General features: G+C 46.0%; 1 protein-coding gene across 1 annotated transcript in view; it reads right to left on the bottom strand.

Moving 5' to 3' along the window:
• Nucleotides 1-23,610, bottom strand: part of RAB21 (RAB21, member RAS oncogene family) — a 43,934-nt gene extending 20,324 nt beyond the window's left edge. The window contains exons 1-2 of the mRNA XM_077265289.1: nucleotides 23,282-23,610; nucleotides 11,257-11,316 (exon numbers count right to left, since the gene is read on the bottom strand). Of these exons, the coding sequence (XP_077121404.1) occupies nucleotides 11,257-11,316; nucleotides 23,282-23,434 (213 nt within the window). The 5' untranslated portion in view covers nucleotides 23,435-23,610. The remainder of the gene's footprint in view (nucleotides 1-11,256; nucleotides 11,317-23,281) is intronic.
• Between the last annotated feature and the right edge of the window lie 285 nt (nucleotides 23,611-23,895).

Genomic DNA, 23,895 nt, shown 5'->3' with positions numbered 1-23,895 from the left:
AGTGCGCTTCTGGAGGTGCGGACTACACATCGGCCGAAGCCGGGAGCTAAATTTGTTAGCCGGCTGGAGCGTTACCTCAGGGAGGTGGTCACAGGGAAGTCTGAGACTGCCTGTCAATATCCCGCTGCAGAAGCCCATTGCTGGCAGGATCCACTTACCAACGGTGCGCGTCCCGGCATGGAGCCGCCGCGGATGTCGGGTATTGCAGCGTGGACGGTGCAGGGGTAGAGAGATAAACCTCAATCCATCATCCCTTTGTTAGGGAGGTGGAGAGGAACCGTCCGCCTCCTTGTCCGCTTTCACAGTGGTGGAGGCTGCCCGGACCATGGAGGGGGGCTTCTTCCACGAAGTTCAGCCCATCGGGACCATGAAAGCACCTCCGCTCCTGAAAGGTATTTCACTGCGGCCTAGTCCGGCTGCAAAAGCCGGGGACTAAATTTATGGAGCCTGCCGGTGGAGCGCGTCGGCGGGCCGCGCCCGAATGATTGCCGCTGGCGTACCGGCCAGTGGCACCCCCAAGACCGCATCTTCCAGTCAGGCAGCGTGAGGAAGCATGGCCCCCGAGATCTGCAGGGCGCCTCTCGTCCCAGACGAGAAGCGCCGATATAGGGGGCGGAGTTACGGCCGTGGGAGGGATCTGCCCACTGCGGCCTACTCCAGCTGGAAAGCCGGGTACTAAATTTCCAGCCTGCCTGGGGATGCGCGGCGGCCGCAACGGAGCGACGCTAACCGCCGCAGTTCCCGACCGCCGGCGCCTGTCCCCAGGGGCTCTGCCGAAAGTACCGCCGGCGCCTACCCCATAGAGGCCACTGCGGCCTACTCCGGCTGAAAAGCCGGGGACTAAATTTCCGGCCTGCCCGGCGGTGTGAGGTGGCGCGGCCGCAAAGCGATCCGGAGCGCAGGAGGGGAACTCCTGATGTACTCACAGTCCGGTAATGCAGGTCCCCCTGTCCCTGCGCGCTCCATCCTCATCTGCAATCCCTTTTGGGCTCTGCCGCAAGCATGCAACGCCATGTGATGTGGGCCTTGTATGTCGGGCCACCGGAGAGGAACATTAGAGCAGGCTCTATGTGCTCGCCGTCTTGCAGGGGGAAGGGAAATCGGGACCAAAGATGGAAACCCGTTGCCCGAGTAAAATTTGGCGTGCTCCCGCGTCGCAGGAGAGGGACGGGGAGGTATACTCGCCGTGCTCGCCTGTTGCTGGTTCGGGGGAGAGCGGGTCCCATAAAAAAGGATCCGTCGCCCCCTTCACTCCGTTGAATAAAAAATAAAAATTTACAGAAAAATAAAAATTAAAATAAGAAAGTTGGGGTCTGAAAACAGACCCAAGTGCCTCCTACAGACACTAAGCAAGAACTGGTTAGCTGAGGGCCAGCAGGAGGGTGTATACTGCAGGGGAGGAGCTAACTTTCTTTGTATCACTTAGTGTCCTCCTAGTGGCAAGCAGCATAACACCCACGGTCTGTGTCCCCCAATGAGGCGTAGGAGAAAATTATATATACATATACACACACACACACACACACACACACACACACTTATTTATTTTTTATTTTTTTTTTGTTAAAAGGGAAACTCACCTGAAAGAAAAAAACAAACAAATCTACATTAACCTACAGATATGGGGTTAGTCTGCAGTTTAAATAGCGTTATTAGGCTGCCCGTCAACTGAACACTGAACATAACCAAAAAAAAAATTAAAACAATTCCCCCCTTGGCAGCTTTCAGTTTCAGTTATAGGACAGTGCCAGCACTAGTTTAGTCACCCCTCTGAGTATACAGAGTGGATCCTGAAACCAAACCCCAAAGCAGAGTCTGTGTCAGGCAGGGCCAGGGGCAGTGCTGGTTCAGTCACCGCTCTGAGACTATAGAGCGGCAGCTGGAACTACGCCCCCAGCCCGGACTGACAGCCGACCCTAAAGCTGGGGGCACAGTTACAGCTGACAGAACAGATGACGCCCCCGTGACTGAAATGGGAACGCTGCAGGTGGAATAAAAGTAATTTTCTCCAACATTCAGCTAAGTGCAGGCGCCAGGGCAGGATAAATGCCATTAACCCCTTGTCTGAAGGTTAACAGTGGTGTTTTTTTTCTGGCGATAGCTTCCCTTTAACCCCTTCACCCCCAAGGGTGGTTTGCACGTTAATGACCGGGCCAATTTTTACAATTCTGACCACTGTCCCTTTAGGAGGTTATAACTCTGGAACGCTTCAACGGATCTTGGCGATTCTGACATTGTTTTCTTGTGACATATGGTACTTCATGATAGTGGTAAAATTTCTTCGATATAACTTGGGTTTATTTGTGAAAAAAACGGAAATTTGGCGAAAATTTTGAAAATTTTGCAATTTTCCAACTTTGAATTTTTATGCCCTTAAATCACAGACATATGTCACGCAAAATACTTAATAAGTAACATTTCCCACATGTCTACTTTACATCAGCACAATTTTGGAACCAAAATTTTTTTTTGTTAGGGAGTTATAAGGGTTAAAAGTTGACCAGAAATTTCTCATTTTTACAACACCATTTTTTTTTAGGGACCACATCTCATTTGAAGTCATTTTGAGGGGTCTGTATGATAGAAAATACCCAAGTGTGACACCATTCTAAAAACTGCACCCCTCAAGGTGCTCAAAACCACACTCAAGAAGTTTATTAACCCTTCAGGTGTTTCACAGGAATTTTTGGAATGTTTAAATAAAAATGAACATTTAATTTTTTTTCACACAAAATTTATTTCAGCTCCAATTTGTTTTATTTTACCAAGGGTAACAGGAGAAAATAGACTGCAAAAGTTGTTGTACAATTTGTCCTGAGTACGCTGATACCCCATATGTGGGGGTAAACCACTGTTTGGGCGCATAGCAGAGCTCGGAAGGGAAGGAGCGCCATTTGACTTTTCAATGCAAAATTGACTGGAATTGAGATGGGACGCCATGTTGCGTTTGGAGAGCCCCTGATGTGCCTAAACATTGAAACCCCCTACAAGTGACACCATTTTGGAAAGTAGACCCCCTAAGGAACTTATCTAGATGTGTGGTGAGCACTTTGACCCACCAAGTGCTTCACAGAAGTTTATAATGCAGAGCCGTAAAAATAAAAAATCATATTTTTTCACAAAAATGATCTTTTCGCCCCCAATTTTTTATTTTCCCAAGGGTAAGAGAAGAAATTGGTCCCCAAAAAATGTTGTGCAATTTGTCCTGAGTACGCAGATACCCCATATGTTGGGGTAAACCACTGTTTGGGCGCATGGCAGAGCTTGGAAGGGAAGGAGCGCCATTTGACTTTTCAATGCAAAATTGACTGGAATTGAGATGGGACGCCATGTTGCGTTTGGAGAGCCCCTGATGTGCCTAAACATTGAAACCCCCCACAAATGACACCATTTTGGAAATTAGACCCCCTAAGGAACTTATCTAGATGTGTTTTGAGAGCTTTGCACCCCCAAGTGTTTCACTACAGACTATAACGCAGAGCCGTGAAAATAAAAATTCTTTTTTTTTTTCACAAAAATGATTTTTTAGCCCCCAGCTTTTGTATTTTTACAAGAGTAACAGAATAAACTGGACCCCAAAAGTTGTTTTCCAATTTGTCCTGAGTACGCTGATACCCCATATATGGAGGGTAACCACTGTTTGGGCGCATGACAGAGCTCGGAAGGGAAGGAGCGCCATTTGGAATGCAGACTTAAATGGATTGGTCTGCAGGCGTCACGTTGCATTTGCAGAGCCCCTGATGTACCCAAACAGTACAAACCCCCCACAAGTGACCCCATATTGGAAACTAGACCTCCCAAGGAACTTATCTAGATGTGTTGTGAGAACTTTGAACCCCCAAGTGTTTCACTACAGTTTGTAACGCAAAGCCGTGAAAATAAAAATTCTTTTTTTTTTCACAAAAATGATTTTTTAGCCCCCAGCTTTGTATTTTTACAAGGGTAACAGAATAAATTGGACCCTAAAAGTTGTTTTCCAATTTGTCCTGAGTACGCTGATACCCCCTATGTGGGGGGTAACCACTGTTTGGGCACATGACAGAGCTCGGAAGGGAAGGAGCGCCATTTGGAATGCAGACTTAAATGGATTGGTCTGCAGGCGTCACGTTGCATTTGCAGAGCCCCTGATGTACCCAAACAGTACAAACCCCCCACAAGTGACCCCATATTGGAAACTAGACCTCCCAAGGAACTTATCTAGATGTGTTGTGAGAACTTTGAACCCCCAAGTGTTTCACTACAGTTTGTAACGCAAAGCCGTGAAAATAAAAATTCTTTTTTTTTTTTCACAAAAATGATTTTTTAGCCCCCAGCTTTGTATTTTTACAAGGGTAACAGAATAAATTGGACCCTACAAGTTGTTGTCCAATTTGTCCTGAGTACGCTGATACCCCCTATGTGGGGGGTAACCACTGTTTGGGCACATGACAGAGCTCGGAAGGGAAGGAGCGCCATTTGGAATGCAGACTTAAATGGATTGGTCTGCAGGCGTCACGTTGCATTTGCAGAGCCCCTGATGTACCCACAGTACAACCCCCCCACAAGTGACCCCATATTGGAAACTAGACCTCCCAAGGAACTTATCTAGATGTGTTGTGAGAACTTTGAACCCCCAAGTGTTTCACTACAGTTTACAACGCAGAGCCGTGAAAATAAAACATATTTTTTTCCCACAAAAATGATTTTTAGCCCCCCAAATTTTTATTTTCCCAAGGATAACAAGAGAACTTGGACCGCAGAAGTTGTTGTTCAATTTGTCCCGAGTACGCTGATAACCCATATGTTGGGGTAAACCCCTTTTTGGACGCACGGGAGAGCTCGGAAGGGAAGGAGCACTGTTTTACTTTTTCAACGCAGAATTGGCTGGAATTGAGATCGGACGCCATGTCGCGTTTGGAGAGCCCCTGATGTGCCTGAACAGTGGAAACTCCCCAATTCTACCTGAAACCCTAACCCAAACACACCCCTAACCCTAATCCCAACGGTAACCCTAACCCTACCCCTAACCTCACCTCTAACCGTTTAATGAACATTTTCTGACAGTCATAAGTGCCACGTGTTTCAGTGCCACGTACTATAAATACTATAACTATGTGGTTATACGTGGCACTGAAATATCGTGGCACTTAAGTACGTGGCACTTAAGTACGTGGCACTTAAGTACGTGGCACTTAAGTACGTGGCACTTAAGTACGTGGCACTTAAGTACGTGGCACTTAAGTACGTGGCACTTAAGTACGTGGCACTTAAGTACGTGGCACTTAAGTACGTGGCACTTAAGTACGTGGCACTTAAGTACGTGGCACTTAAGTACGTGGCACTTAAGTACGTGGCACTTAAGTACGTGGCACTTAAGTACGTGGCACTTAAGTACGTGGCACTTAAGTACGTGGCACTTAAGTACGTGGCACTTAAGTACGTGGCACTTAAGTACGTGGCACTTAAGTACGTGGCACTTAAGTACGTGGCACTTAAGTACGTGGCACTTAAGTACGTGGCACTTAAGTACGTGGCACTTAAGTACGTGGCACTTAAGTACGTGGCACTTAAGTACGTGGCACTTAAGTACGTGGCACTTAAGTACGTGGCACTTAAGTACGTGGCACTTAAGTACGTGGCACTTAAGTACGTGGCACTTAAGTACGTGGCACTTAAGTACGTGGCACTTAAGTACGTGGCACTTAAGTACGTGGCACTTAAGTACGTGGCACTTAAGTACGTGGCACTTAAGTACGTGGCACTTAAGTACGTGGCACTTAAGTACGTGGCACTTAAGTACGTGGCACTTAAGTACGTGGCACTTAAGTACGTGGCACTTAAGTACGTGGCACTTAAGTACGTGGCACTTAAGTACGTGGCACTTAAGTACGTGGCACTTAAGTACGTGGCACTTAAGTACGTGGCACTTAAGTACGTGGCACTTAAGTACGTGGCACTTAAGTACGTGGCACTTAAGTACGTGGCACTTAAGTACGTGGCACTTAAGTACGTGGCACTTAAGTACGTGGCACTTAAGTACGTGGCACTTAAGTACGTGGCACTTAAGTACGTGGCACTTAAGTACGTGGCACTTAAGTACGTGGCACTTAAGTACGTGGCACTTAAGTACGTGGCACTTAAGTACGTGGCACTTAAGTACGTGGCACTTAAGTACGTGGCACTTAAGTACGTGGCACTTAAGTACGTGGCACTTAAGTACGTGGCACTTAAGTACGTGGCACTTAAGTACGTGGCACTTAAGTACGTGGCACTTAAGTACGTGGCACTTAAGTACGTGGCACTTAAGTACGTGGCACTTAAGTACGTGGCACTTAAGTACGTGGCACTTAAGTACGTGGCACTTAAGTACGTGGCACTTAAGTACGTGGCACTTAAGTACGTGGCACTTAAGTACGTGGCACTTAAGTACGTGGCACTTAAGTACGTGGCACTTAAGTACGTGGCACTTAAGTACGTGGCACTTAAGTACGTGGCACTTAAGTACGTGGCACTTAAGTACGTGGCACTTAAGTACGTGGCACTTAAGTACGTGGCACTTAAGTACGTGGCACTTAAGTACGTGGCACTTAAGTACGTGGCACTTAAGTACGTGGCACTTAAGTACGTGGCACTTAAGTACGTGGCACTTAAGTACGTGGCACTTAAGTACGTGGCACTTAAGTACGTGGCACTTAAGTACGTGGCACTTAAGTACGTGGCACTTAAGTACGTGGCACTTAAGTACGTGGCACTTAAGTACGTGGCACTTAAGTACGTGGCACTTAAGTACGTGGCACTTAAGTACGTGGCACTTAAGTACGTGGCACTTAAGTACGTGGCACTTAAGTACGTGGCACTTAAGTACGTGGCACTTAAGTACGTGGCACTTAAGTACGTGGCACTTAAGTACGTGGCACTTAAGTACGTGGCACTTAAGTACGTGGCACTTAAGTACGTGGCACTTAAGTACGTGGCACTTAAGTACGTGGCACTTAAGTACGTGGCACTTAAGTACGTGGCACTTAAGTACGTGGCACTTAAGTACGTGGCACTTAAGTACGTGGCACTTAAGTACGTGGCACTTAAGTACGTGGCACTTAAGTACGTGGCACTTAAGTACGTGGCACTTAAGTACGTGGCACTTAAGTACGTGGCACTTAAGTACGTGGCACTTAAGTACGTGGCACTTAAGTACGTGGCACTTAAGTACGTGGCACTTAAGTACGTGGCACTTAAGTACGTGGCACTTATATACGTGGCCACTGAAATATCGTGGCACTTATATACGTATATAAACGTATATTTTAGTGCCACGTATTTCAGGTTAGGGGTAGGGTTAGGGGTAGGGTTTTTTTTTTTTGTTTGTTTTCTTGTGTTTTTCTATAAAAACGCATGCGTCTAAAAACGCATGCGTTTTACCACGTTTACATGCGTTTTTTCACACATGCGTTTTTTAAAAAAACGCATGCAGATAAAAACGCAAGTGTGAAACCAGCCTAAAACGCTTTTTATAGCAAAAAAGTTTTTGCGTCTCCACATTTTGAGACCTATAATTTTTCCACTTTTTGGTCTACAGAGTCATGTGAGGTCTTGTTTTTTGTGGGACGAGTTGACGTTTTTATTGGTAACATTTTCGGACACGTGACCATTTTTGATCACTTTTTATTCCGATTTTTGTGAGGCAGAATGACCAAAAACCAGCTATTCATGAATTTCTTTTGGGAGAGGCGTTTATACCGTTCCGCGTTTGGTAAAATTGATAAAGCAGTTTTATTCGTCGGGTCAGTACGATTACAGCGATATCTCATTTATATAATTTTTTTATGTTTTGGCGCTTTTATACGATAAAAACTATTTTATAGAAAAAATAATTATTTTGGTATCGCTTTATTCTCAGGACTATAACTTTTTTATTTTTTTGCTGATGATGCTGTATGGCGGCTCGTTTTTTGCGGGACAAGATGACGTTTTCAGCGGTACCATGGTTATTTATATCCGTCTTTTTGATCGCGTGTTATTCCACTTTTTGTTCGGCGGTATGGTAATAAAGCGTTGTTTTTTGCCTCGTTTTTTTTTTTTTTTTTCTTACGGTGTTTACTGAAGGGGTTAACTAGTGGGGCAGTTTTATAGGTTGGGTCGTTACGGACGCGGCGATACTAAATATGTGTACTTTTATTGTTTTTTTTATTTTATTTAGATAAAGAAATGTATTTATGGGAATAATATTTTATTTTTTTTTTTCATTATTTTGGAATATTTTTTTTTTTTTTTTTTTTACACATTTGGAAAAAATTTTTTTTAACTTTTTTACTTTGCCCCAGGGGGGGACAATACAGATCGGTGATCTGTCAGTTTGCATAGCACTCTGACAGATCACCGATCTGAGGAAAGTGCAGGCTGCTTCACAGTGCCTGCTCTGAGCAGGCTTCTGTGAAGCCACCTCCCTCCCTGCAGGACCCGGATCCGCGGCCATCTTGGATCCGGGTCTGGGAGCTGCAGGGAGGGAGGTAAGACCCTCGCAGCAACGCGATCACATCGCGTTGCTGCGGGGGGCTCAGGGAAGCCCGCAGGGAGCCCCCTCCCTGCGCGATGCTTCCCTGCACCGCCGGCACATCGCGATCATGTTTGATCGCGGTGTGCCGGGGGTTAATGTGCCGGGAGCGGTCCGTGACCGCTCCTGGCACATAGTGCCGGATGTCAGCTGTGATAATCAGCTGACACCCGGCCGCGATCGGCGGCGCTCCCCCCGTGAGCGCCGCTGATCGCGTATGACGTACTATCCCGTCGGCGGTCATACGGGCCCACCCCACCTCGACGGGATAGTACGTCGGATGTCAGGAAGGGGTTAAAAAGGTATTTAGTGAGGAAGAGATGGGGGTAAGCTATGCACAGTATGTACGATTGCTGGGGGGCAGGGACAATACCTGATGCCAAGAAAGGGGCCAGAGTCCCTTCTATAAATGAAGCAGTAACAGCCATGCTTCACTACTACCCCACTCACTTATGGCTGATTCAGTATGTACTCCACTCAACCACTATTTCTGACTTTCGGAACCCCAGTTCACAGGATCAGTGGAGATTCCAGTAGTAGAACATAACTTATGTCTGGGTCACTGTCTGTTATGAACTTTTAAACTTTTTTTTTTTTTTTTTTAGTTATACTCATGTATATCATTATTATTTCTATTTCAATAAAAAATGAGTTTTGGGATAAATAGTGGAATGATCACTATGTCCAAGTTCTCTTTTCATTGGCTTTGAATATACCGTAATAGGCCTGTTTCACACATCAGTGGCTCCGGTACGTGTGGTGACAGTTTCCTCACGTACCGGAGACACTGACTCACGTAGACACATTAAAATCAATGTGTCTCTGCACATGTCAGCGTGTTTTCACGGACCGTGTGTCCGTTTGCAAAACACGGTGACATGTCAGTGCTCGTGGGAGCGCACAGATCACACGGACCCATTAAAGTCAATGGGTCCGTGTAAATACGTACCGCACACGGATGCTGTCCGTGTGCCGACTGAGGACCACACGGACCGTGCAGGAGACAGAGTTAAGGCCCCGTCTCACATAGCGAGATCGCTAGCGAGATCGCTGCTGAGTCACAAGTTTTGTGACGCAACAGCGACCTCCATAGCGATCTCGCTATGTGTGACACGTACCAGCGATCAGGCCCCTGCTGCGAGATCGCTGGTCGTGTCGGAATGGCCTGGACCTTTTTTTGGTCGTTGAGGCCCCGCTGACATTGCTGAATCGGTGTGTGTGACACCGATCCAGCGATGTCTTCACTGGTAACCAGGGTAAACATCGGGTTACTAAGCGCAGGGCCGCGCTTAGTAACCCGATGTTTACCCTGGTTACCAGCGTAAATGTTAAAAAAAACAAACAGTACATACTCGCCTTTCGGTGTCCAGGTCCCTTGCCGTCTGCTTCCTGCTCTCACTGACTCCCGGCCGTACAGTGAGAAGTGAGAGCGCAGCAGTGACGTCACCGCTGCGCTCTGCTCTCAGCTCTCACTGTACGGCCGGATCTCAGTCAGAGCAGGAAGCAGACGGCAAGGGACCTGGACACCGAAAGGCGAGTATGTACTGTTTGTTTTTTTTTACATTTACGCTGGTAACCAGGGTAAACATCGGGTTACTAAGCGCGGCCCTGCGCTTAGTAACCCGATGTTTACCCTGGTTACCCGGGTGCTGCAGGGGGACTTCGGCATCGTTGAAGACAGTTTCAACGATGCCGAAGTCGTTCCCCTGATCGTTGGTCGCTGGGGAGAGCTGTCTGTGTGACAGCTCCCCAGCGACCACACAGCGACTTACCAACGATCACGGCCAGGTCATATCGCTGGTCGTGATCGTTGGTAAATCGCTTAGTGAGACGGGGCCTTTAGAGTTAAGCGCTGTCCCCCCTGCGTGTGGTGCTGAAGCCAGCATTCATTCCTTCTCCCCAGCAGCGTTCGCTGGAGAGAAGGAATGAAAAAAAAAAAGGTTTTTTTTTTTTTTCGTGTGTTTAAAATAAAGTTCCTGGTCACCTCCCGCCTCCCACCCCCTGTGCACCCGCCCGCTGGCATTAAAATACTCACCCACCTCCCGTGATGCTTCCTCTCAGCGTCACAGCTTGTCCTGTGTGAGCGGTCACGTGGTACTGCTCATTACAGTGATGAATATGCGGCTCCACCTCCCATAGGGGTGGAGCCGCATATTCATCCCTGTAATGAGCGGTACCACGTGACCGCTCACACAGGACAAGCTGCGGCGCTGAGAGTAGACATCGTGGGAGCTGAGTGAGTATTTTAATACAAACAAGCGGGCGCACAGGGGGTGGGAGGCGGGAGGTGACCAGGAACTTTATTTTAAACACAAAAATAAAAAAAACCTTGATTTTTAATTCCTTCTCTCCAGCGAACGCTGCTGGGGAGAAGGAATGAATGCCAGCTTCAGTACCACACGCAGGGGACAATGCTTAACTTTAGCGCTGTCTCCTGCACGGTCCGTGTGGTCCTCAGTCGGCACACGGCTGCCGCACGTGTGCCACACTGATGTGCCACGTGAGCACACGGACACGGATAACTCCGGTACCGATTTTTCCGGTACCGGAATTATCTGGACGTGTGAGACTGGCCATACAGGTTTTCCCAGGAATGAAATCCAGCACACAAATTTGTTATAAATCCCCACCATCTAGGATCACAAGTCTAAAAACCATATAGGAGAACATGTATTGCAAAGACAGAGGAGAGAACACAGAATGGAGGGGGTAAGAAAAAGACATACCCAAATAGCAAGGTTTACCCGCTTGCCGCCAATGTTTAACTTCTTCGTAAGGAAGGATGCCTGAAAATAAAAGGAACACATTGAGTGTACTTCATGCATAACAGAAGGAGGAAAGAAAAAAAAATAAATAAATAAAATTCTCACATCAACGACTGCAGTCCAAACCGTACATACCCCAACCCCACAGCACTGCCTCACTACTGAGCATGTACATACCCCGACCCCACAGCACTGCCTCACTACTGAGCATGTACATACCCCGACCACACAGCACTGCCTCACTATTGAGTATAAGTGCAGCATAGATTCATCTCCACTAAAAGCCAAGACACTAAGATGAGGAACAGAACAGACATTTATAGGACATTTCGAACCTTTCCCAAATTCTGAAAACATTAACAGCACATATTGCACTGAACTACTGTAGCCAATTTAGTATTAGTATTTTAGGAATCGATCCACTTTATACCAACTCCACCAAAATGGACAGACTCCATAGCCCTTCCTCTTACTAGATCAATGTCTGCGAAAATAATTCATATGCGAAAGAGGATGCTTCAGCACACACTTGGTGTGGCCAAGAGTTTTGTGCAATGTTAGGGTATGTGCACACGTTGCGGATTGGCCTGCGGAATTTTCCGCACAGAATCTGCATCTCTTGGCAGAAAACGCAGGCCAAAATGGTTGCAGATTTAATGTGGAATTGATGCGGATTGTCTTGCGTTTTTTGATGTGCGGATTTGCGTTACTCAATGTATAGTCAATGGGTGCAGAAACGCTGCGTTTCCGCACAAAGAATTGACATGTTGTGGAAAATAAACAGCTGCGTTTCTGCGTGGAATTTTCCGTAGCACGTGCACAGCGTTTTTTGTTTTCCATAGGTTTAGATGTTACCGTACACAGCATGGAAAACTGCTGTCAATCTGCAGCCAAATCCACAACGTGTGCACATACTCTTAGGCCTCCTTTTTAGCACATTGACAGAGCAATGTCTGCTGGTGTGTGTGGCCACACGTTTTCCCTCTTTGTCTCCTTTGATCTGAAACAGCCTGCTGCACTTCCAGGTGAAATAGTGCAGTGAGCAGCATCAGAAGAAAGGAGACCGGAAAAAGAATGTACGCGACCACACACCCAGGCAGCTTTGAGACCACACTTGTTCAGGGAAGCAAGTCCATCAATCAGAAGTGGGGAAGGGGCTCCAATATGCATGTGACATAATGGTACACCAGGCTCTTGACCACGCTAAGGGTGCACCAAAGCCTCCTCATTCACCTATGAATCAAGTTATTTTCTCAGGCACTATAGCAGACAGATCAAACTTTAATCATAGAATAAAATAGATATATTGTATATCTATATACACACACACACACACACACACACACACTCTGTATATACATACATTTTTTATTTTCTGAAATTAGACCCAGGCAATATAGCATGTCAAAATCTGGCCCGCAGGGTGAGTATATTTTTCCTGAGACAGCCCGGTATTGCAATTTAGGCTATATCAGCATCCTAGATGTTGACACAGTTGAAAGCAATGCTGGTGGAGGGAGCACGATGTGGGGGCCATGCTATACTGTATGGAAGACTTTGTATGGAGGGCTGTGTGGGGATTACAGCTGGAGGATCGTACTGCCATGGGGGTGGGTCACCATTCTTTGTCGGGGAGGTACAGTAGGGTCACCATGTCCTGTGTGTAGGAATTTACTGTGGGGGCATCATACTGTTTTGGGCCACTTGTTTGCACTGTACTTTATCTGTATTATTCAAGGCTTTTGAATCCTTTGTTACATATTTAAGTTATGCTATATGCTTTTTACTGCCCTTATTTAGAACAAAATTTTGAAACCTGTTAAGATCTATTAAAATGTACTTTGCTTTTGAGACAACATCTTTAAGTTAGTTTCCATATGAAAAAGTTAATAGTTATATTTGATAAGGAAAATACGCCCTCCATCGTAGACATTTCTTTTTAATAAATATCAATGGTGGCAGGTGACTTTCTTCAAGCTTTTAACTTTGGCCCTCTGTATTGGAGTTTGACATCCCTGATATATATTGTGACCATGTTAAGTCAGACATAAGAGCCTTCATGCTATTTTACATTAGTGTTAAGCTTCTCAAATAAAACGTTTTGATATGTCTGCACATTGCACCTCTTTAGAGCAAAAAGTCACACTAATACGTAGCAAAAGTCAGGCATACATAAACCCCCCCCCCCCCCCCAAAAAAAAAAAAAAAAAAAAAAAACAAAAGCAAAAACAAACACGCCCATTTTGGATACAGAGACAGAGGGCTCCAGGGTTCATTCCTGTTATTTGGCGTTTACCATCTTGTCACTCCACACACTTAAATATAAATAAATAGAGATAATAGCAGAAGTGGTTAGCACAAATGACAGCAAATCAAGTGAATAATTCAGCAATCAAGAGATCCAACAAGTCTGTAATGCCATTAGAAGCATGTCAGACAGAGCATCTTGTGAATGCCTCATGACTACCCATCCTCTGCTCACCAGCCCACAGTGTAACATGCCTATTAGCAGGACAGCATTGTGACCGACAAGCAGAACACATGTCAGAGGGGATTCTCCCTGGATTAGGACTTCTGCTTACAGAAATCTTCATAGAGCATACAAGGCTTTCAGCTGGGAACATAAAGGGATAATTCCTGCCATAAATATCCTCATGAAGTGTAGTAACTAGTAACTCAAACTACAAATGAGCGCCTAAGGTGCCCACAGACCAGATTCACATATAGGGGGGGAAAAACACATTTCAGCCAGACATACGTATTACAATAAATGAAGCAAAGAGGGAACAGGAAAAAAGGAGTCTGGACCACATCACAGGTATTATCAGATAAACATCAGTACAATAAACTGACTACTTATCTGAAAGTCAGTTGCTAATATATGGTATTAAAGTGTGAAGTGCAACAAAAAAAAAGGCGGATATGAAACAGTCATTGATAATAGTGTAGTCCACTAGACCTATGTTTCCGAATGCATTATACTGGTCCCTTGTTTTACAGCCATTCCAATGTATGCAGAAAACAATGAGGTGCTAGTGCAATTATGGAGGTAGGGGATTATAGTTAAAAACCGGTCATCAAGCATCTAGTTACTGCTTTCCCATGTTGTGTATAATGTGGGATCCACGCCATGCACCCAGATGCACATTTTGCTATTGCTGCTTTTTCAAAGGGCTATACCCCTATTAAGATTAAAGAAGTACTGTAATTTGGTGTCTGATTAAACATGTTGCAATTTGTTTTTTTACATTCATACAGAAAAGAAAAAAAAAAGCCCCCAAGTCTATGTTACCCTATGTTCAGTAGCTTCGTCAGAACTTGTGTCCAAACCCCCAGAAAACTGGAAAATCGGGCACATACACAGACAGAGCCATTGACTATAATCATGCAGACTAAGTCACAGTGTGCCCTAGCATCCATTATTTCTGACCATATGCATGTTTTGGGGAGGTGGGCAGCCAGACACGGACTATGTCTTGCTGCCCACCTCAACTAGGCATCTACAGCCTAAAATGATTCACAACAATACACTGACTCCATCTGCATCATTATAGTCAGCAGTCCTGTCAGCGCATATGGCCAAACCCCATTTTGTGAGGGTTCAGATGTCAGCCTGACTCAGCCACTGAACAGAGTTACTGTAAGAGGTGATGTGAACATTCCCTAAAGCGGAATTATCCGACAAGCGTCGGGGTGGCGCATATCGCTCGGTACTGTCACACAGTGCCATTTTCATCGCTACGACGGTACGATTCGTGACGTTCTAGCGATATCGTTACGATATCGCAGTGTCTGACACGCAGCAGCGATCAGGGATCCTGCTGAGAATCGTACGTCGTAGCAGATCGTTTGGAACTTTCTTTCGTCGCTTGATCACCCGCTGACATCGCTGGATCGTTGTGTGTGACAGCGATCCAGCGATGTGTTCGCTTGTAACCAGGGTAAACATCGGGTAACTAAGCGCAGGGCCGCACTTAGTAACCCGATGTTTACCCTGGTTACCAGCGTAAACGTAAAAAAAAAAAAAACAGTACATACTCACATTCCGGTGTCTGTCCTCCGGCGTCTCAGCTTCTCTGCACTGTGAGCGCCTGCCGGCCGGAAAGCGAGCACAGCGGTGACGTCACCGCTCTGCTTTCCGGCTATGGTGCTTACACAGTGCAGAGAAGCAGAACGCCGGGGGACAGACACCGGAATGTGAGTATGTACTGTTTTTTTTTTTTTTTACGTTTACGCTGGTAACCAGGGTAAACATCGGGTTACTAAGCGCGGCCCTGCGCTTAGTAACCCGATGTTTACCCTGGTTACCCAGGGACTTCGGCATCGCTCCAGCGCCGTGATTGCAAAGTGTGACCGCAGTCTACGACGCTGGAGCGATAATCATACGACGCTGAGACGTCACGGATCGTGCCGTCGTAGCGATGAAAATGGCACGCACTGTGTGACGGTACCCTTAGGACAGTGTTTCTCAACTCCAGTCCTCAGGACCCCACAACAGGTCTCGTTTTCAGGATTTTCTTAGTATTGTACAGGTGATAATCTCATCACCTGCTCAAGCATTAATTCCAGCACCTGTGTAAAACAAAGGAAATCCTGAAAACATGACCTGTTGTGGGGTCTTGAGGACTGGAGTTGAGAAACACTGCCTTTGGAGGTCCTGCTCCTACGCTGGGTATGTGTTCTTATCACTGGTATAATTTTGCGGGTTATGTGTACCCATTGGACCCTCTATAACTCACTTGCACAGCTGGCTATAGTTACAGTGTATATTTGTGTGCATCCACATACTTCATCTTGGTTTCAGAATGTACATGCATTATTACCTATGCAGCAGGCCTCCTGCCTTACTTCTGACACTTGTCAATTTTATATAGAAGCTCGAAGAAATCTGGCACTCTGAAGTGAAATAAATGAGACTTATTTCAGGGGCCCTTATAGATATTGTGTATCATCAAACACACGCGTGTCAGGCCATGGAGTGGGAGAAGATATAAAGAAGGCGAGATATATACACACACCATCTATAAGGACCACTGTGATAAGTCTCATTTTTCCCCACTATACTCACTTCAGAGTGCCGGATTCTTAAGAGCCTCTACATTACAGATTGGGATCTTATCCAGGAGTACCGCATTTCCTCTCTGATTTGTCAATTTTATGTCATTCACACTCTTTTCCTTGTGTGTCCCCTCAAAGTTTTCCTACTTAAGAAAAAAAATTAGTCTTATTCCTTACTGCTTCATTGACTATCAGTTTTCTTGTGGCTTGTTTTCATTTACAAATTAAGCCTGAATTATAAGCTGATTTTAACCCCTTCACCATCTTGGGATTTTCCATTTGTTTTATGCTCCCCTTCTCAGAGCCACCGCTTTTTTTCTGTAAATATAGCCAAGCGAGGGCTTGTTTTTTGCAGGATGAGTTGTACTTTTGAACACTAGGGTAAAACAAATGGAGTGTACTGGAAAACTAAAAATCCAAGTGTAGTGAGATGGCAAATTCACAATTGATTGTTTGTATTTCCCACCAAGTTCACTAAATGCTAGAACTGACCTGCCATTATGATTCTCCAGGTCATTACGAGTTCAAAGACACCAAATATGTCTAGGTTCTTTTATTATTTAACTGGTGAAAAAAAAATAATCCAAGAGAACAGAAAAGCGCCATTTTCTGAGACCCATAGCATTTCCATTTTTTCAAGATCTCAGGCTGGGTGAGGTCTTATTTTTTTTGCATGCTGAGCTAACATTTATTGATACCATTTTATGGGGTAGATATGCATGATCGCACAAATTATGGTAGATATCCAGGTTGAGAACATGTAAAACATTTTGGACAATTTTCTCCCTATATTTAGAGGAAGAATGGATCTGAGAGCAACATGTGATATGCAACAATGCATGAGAGGAAAAAAAAAAAAGCAATCACTGCTAGTAAAGAATTTATATAGTCAATAATGAGTACAAAGTACACAGTAAAGGTATGTGTCCACGGTCAGGATGGCCGGCGGTATCGCCGGAGCGGCGAAGCCGCTCGGCGCTAAGCCCCGCCCCCTTTCTGGGACGCGATGATGCCGGATGTGTTAACTCTTCACATCCGGGATCATCGCTCTCTCCCATAGCGCCCTGTGATATGCCTTGCGGGGACGCTGCGTCCCCGCAAGGTGTACGGACATGCTGCGATCTGAAAAGACGCGCAGCATGTCCGGAGTCGCAGGGAAGACGGATGCGGGTTTCCACGCATAGTGGAGACGGGATTTCATAAAATCCCCTCCACTATGCTGGAACATCTGGACGCTGCGTGTTTGACGCTGCAGCTCTGCGCAGCGTCAAACACGCAGCGTTTACTGGGAACTTTTTCCCACGCTCCAGGTCATATGAGGACATCCACCAGGGGGCGCATCACCGCGACTGAAGGAAATGTAGGTCAATGACCTACATTTCATTCAGTTGCGGTGATGCGCCCCCTGGTGGATGTCCTCATATGACCTGGAGCGTGGGAAAAAGTTCCCAGGCTGCAGTTCATGAGAACATCCAGCAGGGGCGCATCACCGCGACTGAATGCAAGTATAGATCACTGCTTTCCTTTCAGCACCCGGGGATTACAGGCACGAGCGAGTGGTTTATCGCAGCTCGTGCCTGTAATATTAGTTAACCCCTCCAGATGGATTACCTAGTGGGACGTGATAGGACATCAGAGAGGGTATGTATATTGTGTGTTTATTGTTTTGCCAAGCGAGGGTCTGAAAATGGATTGAGAGAGCAATAAATTATTAAAACAACCGCTGTGTTTATTTCATTAAAATACTTTTAAATCGTGTGTGTGTGTTTTTTAACCCTTTCATACAATTGGATTAATAATGGATAGGTGTCATAATTGATGCCTCTCCATTATTAATCTGGCTTAATGTCACCTTCCAATAGCAAGGTGGCATTAACCCTTCATTACCCCATATCCCACCGCTACAGGGAGTGGGAAGAGAGTGGCCAAGTGCCAGAATAGGCGCATCTTCCAGATGTGCCTTTTCTGGGGTGGCTGGGGGCAGATGTTTTTAGCCACGGGGGGGCCAATAACCATGGACCCTCTCCTGGCTATTAATATCTGCCCTCAGTCACTGGCTTTACCATTCTGGCGGAGAAAATTGCGCGGGAGCCCACGCCAATTTTTTCCGCAATTTAACCCTTTATTTTAGCAGCTACAGCGGCCAAATTTTGCACATACACACTACTAACATTAGTAGTGTGGAATATGCAAAAAAAAAAGGGGGATATGAGATGGTTTACTGTATGTAAACCATGTCTCATATCCTGTCGGGTTTGTGAAGGAGAAATGCAAAGCCGGCAATTGAATTACCGGCTTTTCTATAGAACACCGCTGCGTATTTCTCGCAATGCACACGCATGGTCCTTGTGTAATCCGATTTTTTCTCGCACCCATAGACTTGCATTGGCGAGTCTCGGCCGAGATACGCTGACAACCGCAGCCTGCTGCGAGTTCCCTCGGATCCGAAATACGGTGGAGAAAATATCGGATGATGGGAGCTGAACCATAGATTAACATTGGGCCGAGTGCTATGCGATTTTTTATCGCATAGCACTCGTCCGTATTACGGTCTAGTGTGACCCCGGCCTAAAGGTAACTCTTACCCATAGTATCCCTGGACCACAAATTCCCTCCTTGCTGCAATTTTTTGATTAAATGCTATTGCAATGTTACGGTGACCAAAGAAAACGTAATTCTGGTGTTAATTTTTGTGCAGCAAAAACCATTATTTCCTATGAACAACGGCGATGGGCCAGCATTCATGGCAGATCAGCATTGAGGGGGGTTTATAACGCATGTCTGGCATACTTGTGTTAAATACTGCAGTCAGTGATTGTTGGTGGCATTTAACATGTTAACAGCCGCTGATGGATCGCGACTCCAACTACGAATGTTAGGGGCACATGATAGCTGATCAGATCAGCTGTGATGTCTTGATAGCTCACCTCCAAAGCCCACATCAAATACCGGGACAATACAACCTATGACATATGTATACATCTTAGGTCATAAAGGGGTTATTAAAAAAAAAAAAAAAAAAAAAAAAAAAGAAAATTAGATAAAAGCTTAAGAGGAATCGTCCGGTCTAAACTGATAAGTCCGCAATCACTATGTAACAGCAAACTTATGAACAGCCCTCTCTACGCTGCGGGTATTCGCCGGTGTCTGGCAAGTACACGTGTTATACATAGTCCCAGGTAGAAACCGACCAGTGGGTGTGGGTGCAGCCTTGCTCAATACAACTGTATGGGACGAAGCTGCGCCTACTAGAAAGGCTCTGGCCAGGAGCATGAGTAAGGCAGGGTTCATACTGCGTTCTGGAGGTCCGTTAGACGGCCTGCGTTACACTGCGGCATAACACGGTGTAACGCAGTCCGTTAACGCTGCCATTAATCCCTATTTCGGGCACATCGCCAACGCATGCCATAATGGGAGTGCGCTAGCGATGTGCCGTCATTGAGTGACGGTCCCTGGGATGCGGGCTGCAGTGTTTCTGGGTCCGTCACCGCTAGCGCAGATAGAGCTAGCAGATGCTCTCTATCTGTGCGATGGCATTTCGGCACTTGCGTTAACGCAGTCCGTTTAACGGGCTGCTTTAATGCAATGTGAACCTAACCTTACGCATACGCAGCTGACGGCCCCAGCTCAGAGATCCTTGCAAGCGCCATATTTTTGTAAAACCATCAAAAACCTAGAAAGACCAAAATTATGGTTTTAGGCTTACATTCAAATCTGGAATGTCACTTTACAATTTCCCTAGGTTCTCAGACTTTTCATGGTGATGGACATTACTATTCATGCAAGGTTAGGATTTAAACAAAATCCAGAACAAAAGGTACTTCTCATATGTCTGTTAAATCAGACACTATACAGAATAGCATATCTATTAGAAAGCGTATAACTTAGCAGTCATTTTTCGAGGAACTCAGAATGTTCTATTGCCAAACTATTTGCAAAGCTCATGAATTACTGCAGAGGAAATCCCCTTTTCTCGGAAACCATACCCCACCTCAACACATTTTTCAAGAGGTGTAGTAAATCGTTTTACCACAAATCTCTAAAATGAAATTACAAAGAAAGGGGATTGATTTTCCCTACCCAAATAGGGTTTACCATTACTAAACACACAATTGCCTGGGAGTTATAAGTTATTTATTAATTTTAAACTTTGAAAGTGTCATTTTTTTTCTAAATCATACGCTTGTATGATTAATGAGATGCTAAAGTTTATATACAGTGATTTTCAAAAAAGACGACATGGTCTTATTCTTTCTGCTTCAAACATGGGGGAGGGTTTGTTTTCAGGGGGATGTGTTATTCTCCACCCCTATAAAAAAAACAATTCCACATTCATTCTTGAACAATTTTTTTTTATGCAGACAGTGCAGATACCAGCCTGTCTCCTCTTCTGTTCCTCTAGCCTCCTGTGCGGTTGTTGTGACACCTGACCCCGATCGCCCGGCTGCAGCCCATCTCTGGCTCCCTTTACATTTGCTATTGGTGTGAAGGTGGAGACAGTGACGCCAGCGCTGATTGGGGCCAGGATCACAACTAAGAGGGCGAGCGCAGACGGCGCAGGAACGGCGTATAAGCTTCTTTATTTTCTCAGGGTAAGCAAGGGGTATGACAAGGAGTTGTCCAACTAGTGGACATTTTCTTTATAGAAACTCGTGACACCATGCTCACATGACCATGATGTCACCAAAGGTCTTGAAGCCATTTTAACCTCAGAGCAGAAACGCAGGTGGGCCCCTAATAGAGTGAGGGCCATGGGCAATTAATCACCCCCCCACAAAAACAACAAAACACTAGTAATGACTAACTAGTGCACATAAGCCGAAAATACTTATGCTAGGGATTATTTTTCGGGAAACATGGTTGGTGAATTTTTATTTTTTTTGTTTGTAATGGATTTTACTAGAGAGTACAACATGCCAATTTCAGAGTTAATGGCTAAATTCCCAAGAGGAGTTTTTGATGCTCTCAGCATGTCACAATTACAGGAAAGTGGATGGAATTAGCAAAATCTCCTACAAATCTCATGCCCAGGTTTTTTTTTTTGTTGTTTTTTTTTTTACTCAGCGTAAATCAACCTGTGGTGTAGTTGAAATCCGCAACATGTCAATTTCTAGTGTGAGTACACAGAGTTTTGTGGGCAGACATCTCCCATAGACTGGCATTAGATGCAGAAGAGGCCACAATCATACAGTCAGTATGTGTAAGCCAAAACCAGGAGTGGAACAATTAGAGGAAAAGTATAATAGAAACACATGCTCCACTTCTGGATTTATCACCCACTCCTGGTTTGGGCTTACACATACTGATGGAAAATACTGACCGTGGCCCAATGTGCACAAGATATCAATAAAGTCTCCAAAACCAAATAAAAAAAAAAAAAAAAAAAAAAAAAAAAAAAGGGCTGTTGTCGTATCCTAGGTAATTGTGGACATGGTGATAGCAAACGTATTATTTATACTTTATTACTTGCTCACTAAGTTGCATTCAAAGCAGGGTTCTCCCCCCCAATCACCATAACTACATATTTTTTCGCTGACAGGGAGTTTATGGAGGGTTTTTTTCCACAGGCTAAAATATAACTTAGTATCTTTTGTGACATCTTGATCACTTTTTCAAGCTAAAAGTAATTCATGTTTATTTAACTGCGGATTTCACCAGCAGACCTTAGTGATGAGCTAGCTTTACAGTTTGGGACGTTACATGCTAATTTTTGGGAGGGGGGGGCGGGTGAATGTTTATTCCCCCCCCCAATGGCCCAGGTGTGTGGGGCGGTGTTACAGACCCCACACACTGGCTGAGGTCATCGCACACCTATCCTTACACAGGGAAAGGACGCGATCACACGTATGACAGTAACAAGCAGAACACCCCGAGAACCAAGAAGCACTGGGCAGCATTGTACAAGTCAATCGCATGGTAATAATATAATAATAATAATAATAATTTTATTTATATAGCGCCAACATATTCCGCAGCGCTTTACAACTTATAGAGGGGACTTGTACAGACAATAGACATTACAGCATAACAGAAATCACAGTTCAAAACAGATACCAGTAGGAATGAGGCCCTGCTCGCAAGCTTACAAACTATGAGGAAAAGGGGAGACACGAGAGGTGGATGGTAACAATTGCTTTAGTTATGTGGACCGGCCATAGTGTAAGGCTCGGGTGTTCATGTAAAGCTGCATGAACCAGTTAACTGCCTAAGTATGTAGCAGTACAGACACAGAGTGCTATTAACTGCATAAAGTTAACAGGGGGCTGAGCACTGGCCCACAGGTCCGGCTTCATTCATGAATATTCACCTCCTGCAGGGGCGCTGCGCCAGAGATGACATGACCTGAGTCACATGACCGCTCCAGCCAATCAGCAGCTGAGGCATGACTGCAGAGATAACAGGACAGGAGCAGCAGATAATGTGGGGAGTAAGGCTACTTTCACATTAGTGTCGTGCACTGCATAGTGTGGAAGCGCCGCACAACGGGGGCAGCGGATGCTGTTTTTCATCGCATCCGCTGCCCCATTGTGAGGTGCGGGGAGGAGGGGGCGGAGTTCCGGCCGCGCATGCGCGGTCGGAAAAGACGGGAACGACGCACCAAAAAACGTTACAAGCAATGTTTTTTGGTGGCGACGGTCCGACACAACACGACGGTTGCGACGTGTGGCACTGCGTCACTAGTGCAAGTCAATGGAGAAAAAACGCATCCTGCAAGCACTTTTGCAGGATGCGTTTTTTTCTACAAAACGACGCATAGCGACGTGCAGTGCACGATGATAGTGTGAAAGTAGCCAGTGAGCCCCCTATACGCCACTCAGTGACAGGGGGCGCATCAGTGCCAGTCCCTGCTACCCCCGGGGGTCTACGCTGCGCCCACGTGTGAGCCCGCCTGGCATTGGCTGCCACTAGTGGCCCTCGGATGTCGCACCTGCAGGGTGGTGATGTGTTTGTCGTTGAACTTGTTCTCGCAGTAGCGCAGCACCAGCGACGTCTTCCCCACACAGCCCTCTCCGAGCAGCACCACCTTGAACGAGTACGTCTTGCTGCCCCCAGCTCCGCCTCCTGCTCCTCCAGCCGCCATGGACTCCACTGACGCGGGCACCCAGGAGCCTACACCGAAGGCCAAGCGCGGCCCAGACGGCAGGCGCACTGACCAGCGACCCCGCTCTGACAGGCCAAGGACTCCTGGCTCTGCTATCCGCCTCCCTCTAATGGCGACTTCTTCCTCTTACGTCACTGCTCTCATCACGTGGTGTCGGGAGCCGCTAACAGAGCTGGCTATTTGGGGGGGTGTCCGCGCCGTCCTAAGGCGGGGCCAATGGAGGGGCGTGGCTCCGTACGCTGTTTACTGGGAAGTCTGATTTCTGCCGCCGATGCTCTGCGCATGCGCGGTGTCAGCTGCTTGCTTTATACTGCTGTCACACGGCTCAGAGGAATCGAAACTTCTGAGAAACAGTCAAAACCCCGTAGGAAAGTCCTGACGAGCCTCCATGCTCCCAATCCAGAGGGAAGCTCACACTTAGGCCGGCGTCACACTCAGCG

The sequence above is a fragment of the Ranitomeya variabilis genome, chromosome 5 (assembly GCF_051348905.1).
Source record: "Ranitomeya variabilis isolate aRanVar5 chromosome 5, aRanVar5.hap1, whole genome shotgun sequence".
In the NCBI taxonomy this organism is placed as follows: domain Eukaryota; kingdom Metazoa; phylum Chordata; class Amphibia; order Anura; family Dendrobatidae; genus Ranitomeya; species Ranitomeya variabilis.
The sequence above is the reverse complement of the archived record's forward strand: the minus strand, read 5'-3'. Positions and strand labels throughout refer to the sequence as shown.